Source organism: Fundulus heteroclitus, unplaced genomic scaffold (genome assembly GCF_011125445.2).
Source record: "Fundulus heteroclitus isolate FHET01 unplaced genomic scaffold, MU-UCD_Fhet_4.1 scaffold_49, whole genome shotgun sequence".
NCBI classification, from domain to species: Eukaryota; Metazoa; Chordata; class Actinopteri; order Cyprinodontiformes; family Fundulidae; genus Fundulus; species Fundulus heteroclitus.
Genome location: NW_023396912.1, coordinates 66,257 through 83,812, shown reverse-complemented (window position 1 = coordinate 83,812; position 17,556 = coordinate 66,257). Strand labels below are relative to the sequence as shown.

General features: G+C 40.5%; 1 protein-coding gene across 1 annotated transcript in view; it reads left to right on the top strand.

The window, feature by feature from the left end:
- Positions 1 to 17,556, top strand: part of LOC118560830 (gastrula zinc finger protein XlCGF57.1-like) — a 50,105-nt gene that overhangs the window by 22,616 nt on the left and 9,933 nt on the right. Inside the window, exon 3 of the mRNA XM_036132355.1 lies at positions 8,473 to 8,640. Coding sequence (XP_035988248.1) covers positions 8,473 to 8,640 — 168 coding nt within the window. The remainder of the gene's footprint in view (positions 1 to 8,472; positions 8,641 to 17,556) is intronic.

The following is a 17,556-nucleotide window of genomic DNA, read 5'->3' as shown; positions in this document are numbered from 1 at the left end:
TGCAGAGGGGGGGGCGGAGGGGGCTTGAGCACCTGCCCCTTTTCCCCTTGGTGCCCAAAGTGCCCTTTTTTCATTTTTTTTTTTTTTTTTTATGTGTGCGTGTTTGTTGGTGTGTGTGTGCATGGTGCATGTCCAAAAGAATAATAATTTAGATCTACCGTGGCTGGTTACATGATCCACATAACATACCCTCACTCTGCCCTACTTTTCCTCTCGCAGCTCCCAGCTCCGCTGCCTGACGCTGGCCAGTCTGTCCTGCCCACTGAGCTATATTATACACTGGAGTGCTAATCACCGTCTGTTTGAACGAGTCGCTTTGAAGCCACCAGCCGCCATATTGGTACTCCCTATTTCCCCCCAGTAACTAGGGAATATGTGCGCTACAGCATCGAATAACGAGGATTTTCTCATGTTCAGGGGGAGCTTAAAACTTTTAAAATTTCAAATGCCATATACTTTTATGTTATGTTCTAAAAATATCAAGTACTGAGAAAGTCATGTGCTGAAATATTTTGCATTTTATTCATTTAAATTATATGTTTAACATTTATAAATATATAAATAACAATGTACAAAAAAATATATTTACATATGTGTATACATATATATATACATATATACATATACACATACTTATATATACATACATACATATATATATATACATACATACATACATACATATATATATATATATATATATATATATATATATATATATATATATATATATATATATATATTTAATATGAATAACATGTAAAATATTTCAGCACCTAATTTCCTAGTAGTTAATAGTGTTAGTACATCCACTGACTGTAGAATTACCTGTGAAATATTTTCACTCAGCCAGAAAACTGCTTGTTGTTGCAACCAAATCCTATGGGATTCTGTGAGAGTAGGGAGTAGCAAGATGGCGGCCAGTGACTTCAGTTTTTCGGCAAAATCAGCACTCCAGTGTATTATATAGCTCAGTGGTCCTGCCCCTTTAAATCTGCAGCACACTTGACTGTGCTCTGTGCTGTTTAACTCCACTGTCATTGGTTATACTGCTTTAAATCCCGCCTTCCCTCTTTCTGATTGGCTGTTTTCTAGTCTGTCCGTGTGCGTGCTTGCTTGGAGCGGAGATTTCAGTTTTGAGTCATACAGGAATACTGTGGTTACCACAATTAATACTAGGCTACGGAACTAGTCCCAGTTAAGAAACTAATTATCTGCAGTAAAATAGGTGAAAGCTGCTGAGTGCAGTTCTGTAAAGAAGCAGGCGAGAGAGTTTTGATTTATGGAACTTGAGAAATGTAAGTAACCAACGTTAGCATCTCAAAATAGCATCTAATTCTGAAGTATAATGCATTTATCAGCAGAAACCTAATCTGTTTTATAAAACTAAATATTTTGTGCCAGGCTGGAGTTCTGAAGCCGGCTGGAAAGATGGAAAAGCAAAGACTGTAGACTATTAAAAATTCTGATTCTTAGCCACAGCTGCCTGAAAAAGAAAAGGTGAGGGTTTCCCTTTTACCAATATTTCGTTGCTATTATTGTTTAATGTTTTTGTTGACCCTCTGATGCAGTTCAGGTATAAATAGCAGGTGATATTTCTTTTATATGATATACAGCACAACAACACTATATGCTGCCTAAACAACTGCTATATTTTGTTTAGACTTTTACTTATTTATAATAGCGTAATTAGGATTTCACAAAATGATAGTGCTATTTATTTCACTATTTCTACTTCTAGAATTAGAATTACGACAAATACAACCGAGGAACACTATTTACATTGCTTTTATTGTACAAAGATTTCCACACTGTCTATTAGTAAATTAGTGCAAACCAGGGGCGGAGCTAGACATTCTTATCATCAGGGACTTAATCCATAAAATATTACTTCATTACGAGGGTAATTTGGTACACCAAAAAAGTAAAAAGTATTTAATCTGTTGATATGGTCGTAAAATTAATTTAATATAGGCCTTAACATATCTTAAAGTTTTATCTGCTGTTCTTTATTAGTCTTACTAGTATATACCAATAGTATGTGGTTCTCATTTGAGTGATGAAATGGACAACCACTCATGAAACAATTCAGTTTTGGTGTCACCAATCTTACTCAAAGTACAGTATTGGGTCCTCCATGCTCCTTATGTATTAAGATTTACTGCACATTTAAACATCGACAACTCACTATTGTTAGGGAAATAATTTAATTGTCTGAGAAGATGTAGGTAAGGAGAAGCTGTTATCTACTCTTCAGATATATGATGTAAGAAATGTGTTTGGAATGTTGCAGATGGTAAAAATTGATAGGTCTCTGTTGCTGGTAAGTTCAATTGCAAACTTTTTCAAAGTGGGAAAAAAGTCTCAATTCAACGTTCATCAGATCGGGCGCTGCTTTATAATTTATAATAATAATAGAACTTTATTGATCTCACAATGGAGAAATTCACTTCTGCATCTTTACCCATCCCCTTGGTGAGCAGTGGGCTGCCAGTGTGCGGGGCCAGGGGAGCAATCGGGGTTAAGTGTCTTGCTCAGGGACCCAGAATGGTAGTCTGTGGGAGTTGAACTCAGAACCTCTGGGACCCAAGATCAATGCTCTAACCACTAGGCTACCAGATTAACAAAAAGCATCTAGTGTGTGTCGTGCTTATAAAATTTGTATAAATGTAGTAAGAAATACTGCTTTTCTCTTTAGACAGAAGAAACGCGCCCTGACGCTCAAGTCAAGCATAAAGAAATAGGAGCATGCATACTGCGTAGGACCAATGATGTCAGAGCAATGAAGTGTCCCTAGGGTTAAAGTTCAAATCAAAGTTCAAATCAAACCTACGCCCTTGATTCCATGTTACATTCTTTATAGTATGGGTTGGTACATTTCAGCCGGATGTATAGCAAGGTATGTTTCTGTATCGTGTTTTAAATCCGTGCCCCATGTGCCCACTTTTAACTTTGAGCACCTGCCCCTCCAACGGTCTCTGCACGTCCCTGTCACAGAAATATATAGGGTAAAAAAATACTAAGGAAGAATTAAACAGACAAAAATAATATAACATGCGCATAAATGAATACTTGAAAAAATAAGTAATTAATAAATAAAGTTGAAGATTATAACGGACAATAAATAAATAAGGTAATTATTACAAAGGCGAATAAATAAAGAAGCTAATTAAAAGAGATATATACATTTATGTCTCACTGTATAATTTAATTTCTACCTACATTTATTAATTTGGTGGCAAATAATTTTATGCTTATTTATTTATTGAGTATTTATTTATTTCTGTATTTATTTTTAAATATGGAAGACTTGGTCCTCCATAGCGAACAGCTTCCTCAGTACAAATAAATGCAGTGTGGGTGAATGAGAGACCCTTCCAAGATGGCCGCGGCGCTGACACGTCCCGATAGCGCACGTGCTGACGTCCTTCCTGACGTGTGAATGTCTGTGGTGAAAAGGTGTTGGGTTGAGCCCCAGAGAGAGATTAGCAACGAGCAGAAAGTGCTGCTGAAGAAAGATTGACGGAGTTGAAAGAAGTCTTGGTGGAGCCGGAGGAAGAGATGGAGGATGAGCGCAGACTGCTGGATTTCAGCCGGATCCCCCTGATAATCTTACAGCGAATAGGTAGGAAACAGCAGCTAAGCTACTAAGGTTTTACTGATCAGAGGAAAGTTGTTTGGCTCCATGCTGAACTCGCTATCCGACAGAAAGAGCTGCTTCACCAACGGCTTTCCTTCTTTCTGCTTCTTGATCAAAGAAGCTCATCAGAACAAAGAAGAGCTGCTAAAATTCACACACAATGATCCATCAACCAATCAGAGCTGCCAGAAATAGCTCTAGCACATTTATTCCCCCCACATTATTCAGCTCTGTGTTGATGGAGATCAGGAGTAGTTCAAGTTGTGTTCAGTTGAATCGAGTCCTTTGTAAAAGTCCAGGAAAAGGATAAAGCTTTGATTGTTTATCACATCTGGGCAGTCTAATATGTCGACTAATGTTATCTCAGATGTCTATTTCTTAAAAAGCCTGACTGCGTTTCTTCAATCTTGTCATCCAGAACTAACTTTAATCGCTTAGCAAAAAGTGTGGCCAGGATTTTGTAATCGTTATTCAGTAGACTAATTAGACGACGATTGTCAAAAACTAACAGATCCGTTTTTGGTTTGGGAATAAGAATAATCAGTCCTTGAGTTAAGGTGGGAGACAAAGTTCTCTTAATAATACTTTAATTATAAACCTTCAATAAGAATTAAGCAAGATCCAGTGACTTATAAGACAGCAAACCTTTTGTTCCAGGTTATTTATTGTTCTAAAGGCACTTAGAGTCTTATTTTACTGTAAAAGGACTCTCGCTAAATTCTTGGTCATCAGGACTGATTTACTTTGCTTTAGAATTTAGAATTGGAACAAGTTCCAGCTGGCCATCTATCCCTTTAATTATCAAAAGTTATATTAAAACCACCTCCAAAGATCAGGTAAGCAGTAGGAATTTTGGCTTTTAACTTTAAGTCTTTATTTTCATTTACAGTGTTGTAGCAATAAATATTAATGGTTATAAAACTAAGGTCTTAAACATTAGGAATGTGACAAATATAATGGCCTTCCATGTCACTCTCTGAGTGTAAAATGGTACAGGTAAATCGTTTATAAACTGTTATGGGAATCCTCTCAGGCACAGGGGCCTGGAGACACGATGTCTGTGTATGAGATCCACTGTTTGCTGATTGCAAGGTCAATTAAATTTTCAATTCAATTTTATTTATATTTATGTATATATATATATCAATCAGAATACAAATTGGTCAAAAATGTCCTATATAAGGGAACCAGTTGATTGCATCAAAGTCCCGACAAGCAGCATTCACTCCTGGGGAACCGTAGAGCCACAGGGAGAGTCGTCTGCATTGTTGATGGCTTTGCAGCAATCCCTCATACTGAGCAAGCATGAAGCGACAGTGGAGAGGAAAACTCCCCTTTAACAGGGAGGAGAACCTCAACCAGAACCGGGCTCAGTGTGAACGGTCATCTGCCTCGACCCACTGGGGTTACAGAAGACAGAACAGAGACACAACAAGAGAGACAAAAAGCACAGAAGCACACATTGATCCAGTAATCTGTTCTACATTAGATGGTAGTAGCGGGTGATCTGTCTTCCCTGGATGATGTCACAGTTAACAGAACGTCAGACCAGATGTACCTTCTATGAAGAGAGAGAGAACAGAAAGTTAAAGCAGAAATGACAACAGTCATGCAAAATTGAAGAACAATAGATCCTGATGTCCTCCAGCAGCCTAAGCCTATAGCAGCATAACTATAGAGGTATCTCAGGGTAACATGAGCCACTCTGACTATAAGCTTTTTAAAAAAGGAAAGTCCCAAGAGCCAGCTTCTAGTGGAGGAGTTCAAGTATCTTGGGGTCTTGTTAACGAATGAGGGGAAGATGGAGCGGGAGATCGACAGGCGGATTGGTGCAGCGTCTGCTGTGAAGCGGGCGCTGTACCGATCCGTTGTGGTGAAGAGAGAGCTGAGCCAAAAGGCGAAGCTCTCGATTTACCGGTCGATCTACGTTCCTACCCTCATCTATGGTCACGAGCTTTGGGTCGTGACCGAAAGAACGAGATCCCGGATACAAGCGGCTGAAATTAATTTTCTCCGTAGTGTGTCTGGGCTCTCCCTTAGAGATAGGGTGAGGAGCTCAGTCATCCGGGGAGGACTCAGAGTAGAGCCGCTGCTCCTCCACGTCCAGAGGAGCCAGTTGAGGTGGCTCGGGCATCTGGTCAGGATGCCTCCTGGACTTATGCACACCTGTCCAGAGATTCTGGGCAGAGATATTTAAGGACTTATCAAAGTGCCTGAGTTGTAAAATTTCACCTTCCCCACCAGTTTGCTTGCTGGGTAAAAATAGTTTACATGGTTTTCACTGCATTATGTATCGCAAAGAAAACTATTCTCATGAATTGGAAAAGTAAAGAAAATCTCGGTATCAATCAGTATAGAGATCTTTTGTTGGATCACATTAATCATGAGACAGCATCTGCATCCACATCTGATCGATCTCTCTGGGCTCCTTTGAACAGCACCATCACTTAGTGGAATGGTGGGCGGTGGGTTGCTTCCTGCAGGGCACAGTGGCTGGCTAGGGGGGTCCCTGGGGTTCTGGGGGCACTTGGAGTGGGGAACCTGGTGGGTCTGACCCCGGGGTCTATTGCCCCCGGGGTCTATTGCCCCCATCTGGGCGGGGCTTGGGAGGCCTAGGGGTGGCCTACAGCGGCCGCTTGCGGCGCTCTTGGGGGGGTTCCGCGGTGACGGACGTGGGTTACTGTCCTGGTAGCTGTGCTGCCGCTGGGTGGGTCTGGGGTGGGTCTGGGGGCCTGGGGTGTGCTGCCCTCGGGCGGAGGACCAGACGGGGGTTCAGGTTCCGGGGGTTATGCCGCTTGGGGTCTGGGCCGGCGCACACCCGGGTGTCTGCCCCTGCACGGGCCTCTGGTGTGCTGGGGGGCCTCGGGGCCTGTTGAGCTGGTAGGGGGGCCTGGACATTAACATTTCATGGCAGATGCTCTTTTCGATTGGCAATCTGCTACTGGGGGGAGGGAAGGGGGCGAGTGGGGACTAACCCAGCCTGGATGTCCATTGTTGTTTGTATGGTAAATTGTTAGAATGTTAGTGTTGGGGAGGGATTACATCTACGGGTGGGGGGGTTGGGGTGTGTGTATATGGACGTTTGGAGGGCTCCGTGTCCGGCCCCCTGTCTCGGTCCTGTGTCTCGGATCCTCGGTCCTAGGATTATTTTTATTCTCAATTAATGATGAAAATTATGGTGCTCTAGCTTGGCACAGGGTCTTTTTATACAACAATAGACTGTTTTCCAGATTAGGTAGGATTCCTCTTGGTGTGTAGATCACCATTTTCTCTTCAATTTCCTAACATTGTGCTCCAAAGAATGCAGCTATGAATTAAACCAGGGAGCCAGCTTCCTGTGAATAATCACCTTCTTTTGTAAGGGAGCTACATTGTCTAATGCAGAACACAATGAGGAAGTCACACTGTTAACAAAGACATCGATTTGTGAATGGGAAGAAAGAACATTACTGCTATCTGCAGGGTAGTTTTGCAATACTGATGATATTAAAAGGGGGACAGAGTCTTTAACGTTTGATACAGCATTATCCAATCTACTTTAATGAAACGTTATTTTGGGAGTGGAGAACTCAGGTAAATTAAACTCAAAGGTTACAAAAAATGGTAGGTAGGACCGAGTTGTTATATACATTGATTCACATTTATTGATACTAGCTTCCACCTGCAACACTTTCTCTTCAAGTGACTAAAATGAACAGTGGATTCTTTAATTCACATCTATGAGCTTTTCTCTTCTTTTTTTTTTTCAGATCCTGAAAAAATTCTCTGTAAAGATGATAGAGTTCAAACTGAGCTCAGCAACCAGGAGGGAAACTCCACTTTAGATGAGAAGGAACCAGAACCTGGGCAGACAAAAGAGGAGAAAAAGGAACAAGAACATCAACAGTTTGTAGAAGAAGAGAGGCAACTCTACATCAGTCTGGCTGAAAAGCAACTTGTGCTGAAACGGGAGACTGATAACATTTTAACGATTCCTTCTAACGTGCAAAGAGTCCGCAGTGAAGAAGAACAAAGAAGGAACAAACTCATTTCTCAGGCCCCCTCAGAAGTTGAGAACCAAGATCAGGAAGGAAACAATGAGCAAACAGGAAAAAGGAGAGAAGAGCAGAAGCAAAATGAGAAACATCCAAAAGACACTGCTGACATTTTAAAACCACAACCTGACCAAAATATTAATTCTTGTAAAATTGGTAGTAAAAACCTGTCTAAAAAAAGTCATGTTAATAAGATGAGAACAGACGAGCCCAAGAAGCCTTTCTCATGTCTGAGCTGTGGAAAAAAGTTCCCCAAAAAAAGCCGTTTGAAAATTCACATAAGAACTCATACAGGTGAGAAGCCTTTCTCATGTGAGAACTGTGGAAAAAGTTTTGGTGATAGAAGCACTTTAAGATCTCACATGAGAACTCATACAGGTGAGAAGGCTTTCTCATGTGAGAACTGTGGAAAGAGTTTTGGTGATAGAAGCACTTTAAGATCTCACATGAGAACTCATACAGGTGAGAAGCCTTTCACATGTGAGACATGTGGAAAAAGGTTTTCAAGGAAACAGTGTTTGAAAAAGCACATGACAACTCACACAGGTGAGAAGCCTTTCAGTTGTGTGAGTTGTGGAAAAGGGTTTAGAGATAAAAGCAATTTAAAAACGCACATGATAACTCACACAGGTGAGAAGCCTTTCACGTGTGTTACATGTGGAAAAGGCTTTAGAGATAAAGGCTACTTAAAAATTCACATGCAAGTTCACACAGATGAGAAGCCTTTCTCATGTGAGAAATGTGGAAAAAGTTTTCCATGGAAACAGAGCTTAGCAAGTCACACGATGACTCACACAGGTGAGAAGCCTTTCACCTGTGTGAGTTGTGGAAAAGGGTTTAGAAATAAAAGCCATTTAAAAATGCACACGACAACTCACACAGGTGAGAAGCCTTTCACCTGTGTGAGTTGTGGAAAAGGGTTTAGAAATAAAAGCCATTTAAAAATGCACATGACAGCTCACACAGGTGAGAAGCCTTTCACCTGTGTGAGTTGTGGAAAAGGGTTTAGAGATAAAAGCCATTTAAAAATTCACACGATGACTCACACAGGTGAGAAGCCTTTCACCTGTGTGAGTTGTGGAAAAGGGTTTAGAGATAAAAGCCATTTAAAAATGCACATGACAGCTCACACAGGTGAGAAGCCTTTCACCTGTGTGAGTTGTGGAAAAGGGTTTAGGGATGAAAGCCATTTCAAAATTCACACGATGACTCACACAGGTGTGAAGCCTTTCTCATGTGTGACCTGTGGAAAAGGTTTTAGAAGAAAACGTGATTTGGCATATCACATGATAACTCACACAGGTGAGAAGCCTTTCATTTGTGTTACATGTGGAAAAGGTTTTAGACATAAAGGCTACTTAAAAATTCACATGAGAATTCACACAGGTGAGAAGCCTTTCTCATGTGAGACATGTGGAAAAAGTTTTCCACGGAAACAGTGTTTGGCAAGTCACATGACAACTCACACAGATGAGAAGCCTTTGAACTGTGTTAGTTGTGGAAAAGGATGTATAAACAAAAGCTATTTAAAAATTCACATGAGAATACACACAGGGGAGAAGCCTTTTATGTGTGTTACATGTGGAAAAGGCTTTATACGTAAAGACTTCTTAAAAGATCACATGCTAATTCACACAAGTGAGAAGCCTTTCTCATGCGAGACATGTGGGAAAAGTTTTCAACGGAAACACTATTTGGCAAGTCACATGACAATTCACACAGGTGAGAAGCCTTTCACCTGTGTGAGTTGTGGAAAAGGGTTTAGAAACAAAATTAATTTAAAAATTCACATGATAACTCACACAAGTGAGAAGCCTTTCTCATGTGTTACATGTGGAAAAGGTTTTGGACGTGAAAAAAATTTAAAAAAACACACAAGAACTCACTCACGTGAGAAGCCTGTGAAAAAGGTTTTATAAAAACAATTACTTGGTACGTCACATGAGAACTCACAAATGTGAAAAGCCCTTCTGATGTGTGACCTGTGGAAAGAGTTTTGCGACTAAAAAGCTGGTTGAAAGTTCACATGAGAACTCATACAGGTGATAAAAGCTATTCTTCTAGATGCTTTGTTGAAACAAATGAGGGGGAAAAAAATCAGAATTTGTTTCGTAGAAATCTATTTTAAAATCCATTTTTATTTTCAATGGAGAAATGTGTGTCTGAACAGAGATTAAACGGATATAATGCCCTCAGACTTTAGTGTAGCGATTAGTGATCACCTTACATCGATAAAGTGCATTTCAAGTCTGTTTATGTCACTTTTCTGATGCTGGATTTTTTTAGTCTGGTTGGTTTGGTCCCAGTTCCTTGGTCAACTTTTTTCTTCTAGCAAAAATCTTGTAAAATTATCTTTTTCATAAAATTAACACATTTTCAGCCACTGCAACATTCTGTCCTGTTGTTGTAGTCTGACTTTGATTTGCTTCTGTTTGTTAAAGATATTTGCATCTGTGTTTCTAAGCTGCAGGGGGCTTTAACAAGTGTGACAATCACATTGAGTGAGGAATTATAGATAAAGCGGGCTTTAACTTTGGCACAGAGCGCTCTCCTCCAAGGAGAGAACGGTGTGATGATTGTGTTGCATGCATTTGTGGAATGATGGCAGCATTAGTGCTGCTGGAGGACATTGGTGATGGAAGAATGTGGAGGGAACGTGTTTTCAGAGTTCCTGCTGACCTTCTGGTGTTGCACCCTCAGCTCATTATTATGAGAGGTATGTGGTAACTTTTGAGCTGATTAAAGAACAGAGATGAAGCCAATGTCTTCATTCTATTTCACTTTATTCAAAAGAATGCCAAACCCTTCTCTGTGTGTGTTTAAAACTGTTCTGACAATGACAGTCAATCTATTAAAAATAAAGAGATGAAATATGAAAAAAAGAGGTGAAATATAAATCATTTAATTTCTTTCACTGTATAAATTAACAATACTTTTAAATCATTTATTTTACCCTGTGTATGAAACACTTTTTTTTCCAGTGTTATGTCTGGCAATGTGTCAATAGGAATTGTTGTCTTAATACCAAAGAGAGCTCAACAGATTTTACTTTCACAAGTGGAGCAGTCAGCTTTTGCTGATTTATGCATGTAAATAGTTTTATTATGATCCATGGAGGGAGTATTTCAAATTATGTGGACACTACAATGGGAAAGTAGGAGAGTAAAAGAAGAACAAGAAGAGAAAAAGAAAGAAAGGGTGAAAGAGAGAGGAGAGAATGATAGAAGGCAGAGTATGAAACGCTTTTTAAATGTTCTAATAATTTTGTAATTTCAACACCATATACATATGGCATGGTCATGCCTGGGTAACAATGCAAAGTCTGCATGTTACAAGTTGGTGTACCCAGTATCATAAATTAATGTTTTTTGCTTCCTGCATTCATGTCTGGGTCTCTGCATCACTTTATCTAGATTCTGGTAAGTAGGAAAAAGAGGCTAGTTAGCTGAATGAAGTATGCTGGTGACTATTCTCAGTCATCCAGGTCATGGTCATTCCAAAAGAAAAGTGAAAAACAAACAACTGGACTTTTTTTCTGAAGTTTGAAGACGTTTTGTTTCCTATCCAAGAAGCTTTCTCACCAGAGGACTCATTGGTCAGGTAGAGGACACGCCTGCAGGGTGTCCTCTACCTGACCAATGACGTCCTCTGGTGTCTGGTCACCTGCAGCTTCAGGTTTGGGCTCCTGTTCAGAGGAGACAGAGCTTTTAGAGTTGCTGCTACCAAGTTATGGAAGGCTTTGTTGTTCCATATTAGAAGATCCCCTTTTTTGTCCAGTTTTAAAACTCGCCTCAAGTCACATTTTATTCCTTGGATTTTAACGCATTTAGACTTTTAATCTTATCCCATTTTATAATTGTATTGTTATATTTTGTTTTTTTTTATTTTAAATGTTTGATTATAGGGCTTGGGCGTCATGACGTATTACTTTGCGTGGCCGCCATATTGAATGCCTCCGCCACCGCTACACAGACTACTGCCTATGACTACCGCGTACTGTACTCCCTCTCTCAGCCGTGTTTTAATTTGATTAATTTCACCTTAACTTGATTTCAACCATGGTAAACCGTTGCTGTATTGTGGGCTGTAACAGCGCAACACATGATCGCCATGGGAAAAACATAGAAAATGGGTTAACTTTCCACCGCTTTCCTGCCTGGAGGCGCAACCACGGAGAACAAGTGTCAGAGATAACAAAGAGTCGTCGGCTCACTTGGATCGCGGCTTTAAGACGACCGATCATTACTTTCCACAGTATCCCGATGTCAATGAGAGTGTGTTCCCTGCATTTTCATTCTGGTAAGTTAAAGATGCACGGTTTTATTTTATAGCCTACATTGTTTTTTTCCTTCAAACGCGACATCACATGAATGCATGAATGCGCGCCCAGAGACGGTTGATATAGCATTTCATCCTCTTCGTTACTAACTTAACCTTTGAAACACATGGCAGCTAGTTAAAAGTACATTACATGCGTGAGTGGTTGTTAGCACTGACGGTTAGCAGGTGCCAGAGCCCGTCTGAGCACAGCTTACCTTTGTGCGAATTACTGTGTTTCCACTGTTTGCTGGCTTTAAGATCTGCAGCTCCTGAACCCATCCATTCATGAACTGCACATGAGACTCCAAGGACTTATAGCTTTGGAACTTTTATGAAGTTTAGGCGCTCACACCACAAACAAGGTAGCCGAAGACGTCCGATATGCAAAACGGTGGCAACAAGCCGTCGTCGGTGCTCCACTCTGTTTGGAACTTCATATGGAACCAAATTATTAATAATGCTGATTTTGTCAACATACTGGTCCCTGGCTTCTCTATTTAATGTGTCCCGGTAAATTCCAGATCCTTTTCGGGTTTTTAAAATCTTTTTTCTATCTATTCTACTTCTACGTCTCTTCGTTCAACAACGTTATGTCAACGTTACGTTAACGCTCGCGTAGCCGTCAACATGGCCGCCACGTCCCACAATGCAACGGGGATCCCAAGCCCTATTGTCTGTACAGCACTTTGTTGCAGCTGATGTTGTTTTAAAGTGCTTTATAAATAAAGTAGTAGTAGTAGTAGTATGTTCATGGTCATTTTTTTGGTTTTGGATTTTAAAGTCTGGTCAGTTTGGCTTTATTTCCTCTAACAAAAGCCTTGTGAAATCATTTTGTCAATAAAATGAATGAATGCTCTATCACTGCACCGTTCTGTCCTTTCTTATTGTGCCTGTATGTTAATTATATTTGCATCTGCGTTTTTAAGCTGCAGGGGTGTGGCTTTGACAAGTGCGATGGTTTAACCATTTTGGGTGAAAAATTATACAAAAAGCAACGATTGGCTATGGCACAGAAAGCTGCGCTTCAAGGAGAAAAAGGTGTGATTATTCCTAAAATGGACACAATCACACAAGTCCATAAATAATTCCTTTATTCTCCTGCAATAACTGAAACTAAACTGAAATTTTGCCAAATAGCCAATAGTAGTTCATTCAAGTTTATCACAAGTATACTTATTAGATACTTAAAATGAGCAAGTGTACTTGAAGTTTTTTTTATATAATATATTTAATATACTTAATGGTATAGTCAAATAAAACTAGACTACCAAAAGTATAAACAAAAGGCCAAACCTAAGTACATTAATACAAAGACTTAAGCTTATACTTGTAGGGTAAATCAACCCAAATCAACTTTTTTTTTTTTTTTACCACAAAACTAATAACATTGTCTGTGTTTACGAAAGCCATTCTCCATCCATCCATCCATCCATCCATCCGTCTTCTTCCGTTTATCCGGGGTCGGGTCGCGGGGGTAGCAGCTTCAGTAGGGAGGCCCAGACGTCCCTCTCCCCAGCCACTTGGGCCAGCTCCTCAGGAGGAATCCCAAGGCGTTCCCAGCAGAGAGACATAGTCCCTCCAGCGTGTCCTGGGTCTCCCCCTGGGCCTCCTCCCGGTGGGACGTGCCCGGAACACCTCACCAGGGAGGCGTCCAGGAGGCATCCTGACCAGATGCCCGAGCCACCTCAACTGGCTCCTCTGGACGTGGAGGAGCAGCGGCTCTACTCTGAGTCCTCCCCGGATGACTGAGCTCCTCACCCTATCTCTAAGGGAGAGCCCAGACACACTACGGAGAAAACTCATTTCAGCCGCTTGTATCCGGGATCTCGTTCTTTCGGTCACGACCCAAAGCTCGTGACCATAGATGAGGGTAGGAACGTAGATCGACCGGTAAATCGAGAGCTTCGCCTTTTGGCTCAGCTCTCTCTTCACCACAACGGATCGGTACAGCGCCCGCTTCACAGCAGACGCTGCACCAATCCGCCTGTCGATCTCCCGCTCCATCTTCCCCTCATTCGTGAACAAGACCCCCAGATACTTGAACTCCTCCACTAGGGGCAGGACATCCTCCCCAACCCGGAGAAGGCACTCTACCCTTTTGCGGTTCAAGACCATGGTCTCGGATTTGGAGGCACTGATTTTCATCCTGACGCTTCGCAGTCGGCTGCGAACCGCTCCAATGAGAGCTGTAGATCACGCCCTGATGAAGCCAATAGGACCACGTCATCCGCAAATAGCAGAGACGCAATCCTAAGGCCACCAAAACGGATCCCCTCAACACCTTGGCTGCGCCTAGAAATTCTGTCCATAAAAGTTATGAACAGAATCGGTGACAAAGGGCAACCTTGGCGGAGTCCAACTCTCACCGGAAACGAGTCCGACTTACTGCCGGCAATGCGGACCAGACTCTGACACCGGTCGTACAGAGACCTGACAGCCCTTATTAAAGGGCCCGGTACTGCATACTCCTGGAGTACCCCCCACAGGATCCCTCGGGGGACACGGTCGAATGCCTTCTCCAGATCCACAAAGCACATGTAGACTGGTTGGGCAAACTCCCATGCCCCCTCCAGAATCCTGCTGAGGGTATAGAGCTGGTCCAGTGTTCCACGGCCAGGACCAAAACCACACTGCTCTTCCTGAATCCAAGATTCGACTATCTGACGGACCCTCCTTTCAAGAACCCCTAAATAGACCTTACCAGGGAGGCGTAACACTAGAACTCCCAAGGCAGTCATTTTGAGGGTTTTCAGATTTTGAACTGTAATAACTTTTTTTACATGAGTCTTACATTATTCATGCCAGCTGACTTTTCCTGTATCTGTATGTCCTTTATTTCCATATTGTTTTTTTAAATAAATTAAAAAACAAAAATATTGTTACTTTTACCTTTGCTCAAATAAAGGAGCTGCCCTTCTTTAGGCAAAAAAAAAAAGTGTCAGATGCGTCAACACTGTACAAAAAACTGCTACCATGATGCCTGTCACAATTGCACAAAGGTGGTGTGTGGGAAATGTACGGGGATGTCGTTGTGACATGCAAAAAATGTGTTTGTTCTGTTTTCTAATCTTATAAATACATCGTTTTGTGTAGTTCCACTGTATTAAATATTTAGATTTTCAATGTGTTCATTACAGTTTAGAACCATTCATTGTTTTCAAGTGTAAATAGTTATGTCATTTCTTGTAACATAGTGTGTAATGTTATTTCGTTTTATCTATTGTCTAATCTATTATTGCCACATTGCATTTTCCGAATTTATGTAAATAAATAAACATTTTAATTATAAACTTTTGTTGCAAACGTTTTTTGTTTTTTTTTTGGCATATTATGAATAATTTAAGCAATTGCTGGACGTGGTAAAAATATGTTTTGGACCTCATTTTTAGGTATACATTTCCATAGTGGGCTTATTAAGCCCACTAGAACCATTATACTTAATGACGTCATCGCTAATCCTGCATTCCATTGGTCAGAATGTCACCTGTGAAATTGACTGCCAGTGGGAGTTCTAGTAGTGTCAGAATTCTGGGAGTAGGAGTGTGATTCCTCTGTAGTTGGAACACACCCTCCGGTCCCCGTTTTTGTGTTTAGAGAAAATCTTCTTAAGGTTTTTCAGAGACTCCAGCAACATATGGGATGACGATGTTTTTGCATATGTTGCTGACATTTGAATTGAGAAAATGTTCTGGATGGGAAGCGAAACGTCTTCAAACTTCAGGAAAAAGTCTAGTTGTTTTGTGTTTTTAAACTTTTTTGAAATGATCATGACCTGGATGACTGTTTTTCAAAAACATCAAAGTAGTGCTTCTCCTGAGTGCAATGTCATGTATTCATCCATCTAGTTACCATTTTACTATCTCTTTAGCCATAGATGTCAACATGCATGTATAAGCTTGTGTGCATTTAAAGAAAGATGCATGTAAACATGAAAGACGCACACTCCGTCTTCTTTTATTTCATGCCCATATATGCCAGTTTTCCAACAAGGAAACAAGGCTTTTTAATAGCTGTGTAATTTTAAGGCTAATGCACCAGTGCTACTGACAACATTAGCAGCTTAGCCTGCAGCATCTGGACCGCCTCAGGTGAGATACACCTGGCTGCAGCCCTCCACCGTCAGGCCTGGAAATGCATGGCCTACCTTTTAAAATAAAGTCACGAATGAGGTCTGCAGTCTCTACTTTTGTAGAGGAGTCTCAGATGAAGATCTGGAGATATGCTAAGTGTGTGTTGGTCTCACTTAGTCAGTTACAAGTGTGTTAGTAATGAAAGGGGGCTCGTGGGCTAAAGAGGTATAGGAATAGAAAATGAAGTGGCTCGATGTTTCAGTGGCTGTGGGTCGTCTCTATGTGTAACGTGCCCTGAGAAGAAGCCTGTTTTCATAAAAAGTTGTTAATTATGCTAAATGTGCACCATGTAGTCAGAAAGACACCCATTTTACAGCTAATAATATACTCAAAGCATTTAATGTAAATCTTTATTAGTCTAGCAAGAACTGTATAGCTTACTAGGATAACCCAACTCTCAGTTTCTCTGGAGCATTTAAACACGTCTCCAGGAGTCTGTCAGTTCAGGGTATTACTGTTCAATTCAATTTAATTCAATTTTATTTATATAGTGCCAATTCATGAAACATGTCATCTCGAGGCACTTTACAAAGTCAAATCAATCATATTATACAGATTGGTCAAAAATTTCAGGTTCAAACACCCAAAACATTCATTAACAATACAAGAAGGAGAGACAACAATGAGGTTTGGTTTTCAAATTATCTTGCAAGGTAGAGGAGCTGAGATGCTTAATACAGACCTCCAAACTCGCTGTAAAGCACTCCGTCCGCTCCTTTCTTTTTATTAGGCATTGTCAAGATAAGGGGTAGGGAGAAGTAAAACAACTGTGACCTTCAAGATAAAACCAAACAGTTCACACAGTTCAGTTATCCGTAAGCACTCCAGATGGCTGAATAGAGTTCATAAAAACACTTTTTATAGTCACAACATAGTTCTCTGCTTTCTGCAGGCCTTCTGCAAAGATGAGAGAGATCAGCCACATGAAATACACTTTAATATCTAAAACCTTAAAACGTCTTAGTAGTAAAGAGTAAATATATATGATAAATGCAATGTACATAGTATATAAGATAAATAGTAAGAATAATTCTATCAGTAATACAATGCAAAACTGGAAAACAGTAGAAATCATTAGACTTGGTCGAAAACAACACCAAGATTTTTTACTTTATTACCAGAGGCCAAGTTAATGCCATCCAGATTAAGTGATTAATTAAGAAGTTTATTTTTTGAAGACTCTGGCCCAAAGATTACAACTTCTGTCTTGTCAGAATTTAAGTGCAGGAAATTTAAAGTCATCCAGCTTTTGATGTCATCAAGAATGACTGCAGTCGAAGTAACTGATTGAATTCATCAGGATTTATGGATAAATATAGCTGAGTGTCATCAGTGGAAATTAATCCCATGCTGTCTGATAATTGAAAGCATATAGAATAGAATTCAATTTTTATGTCATTGCACTGTCACAAGTACAAGCAACAAAATGTGT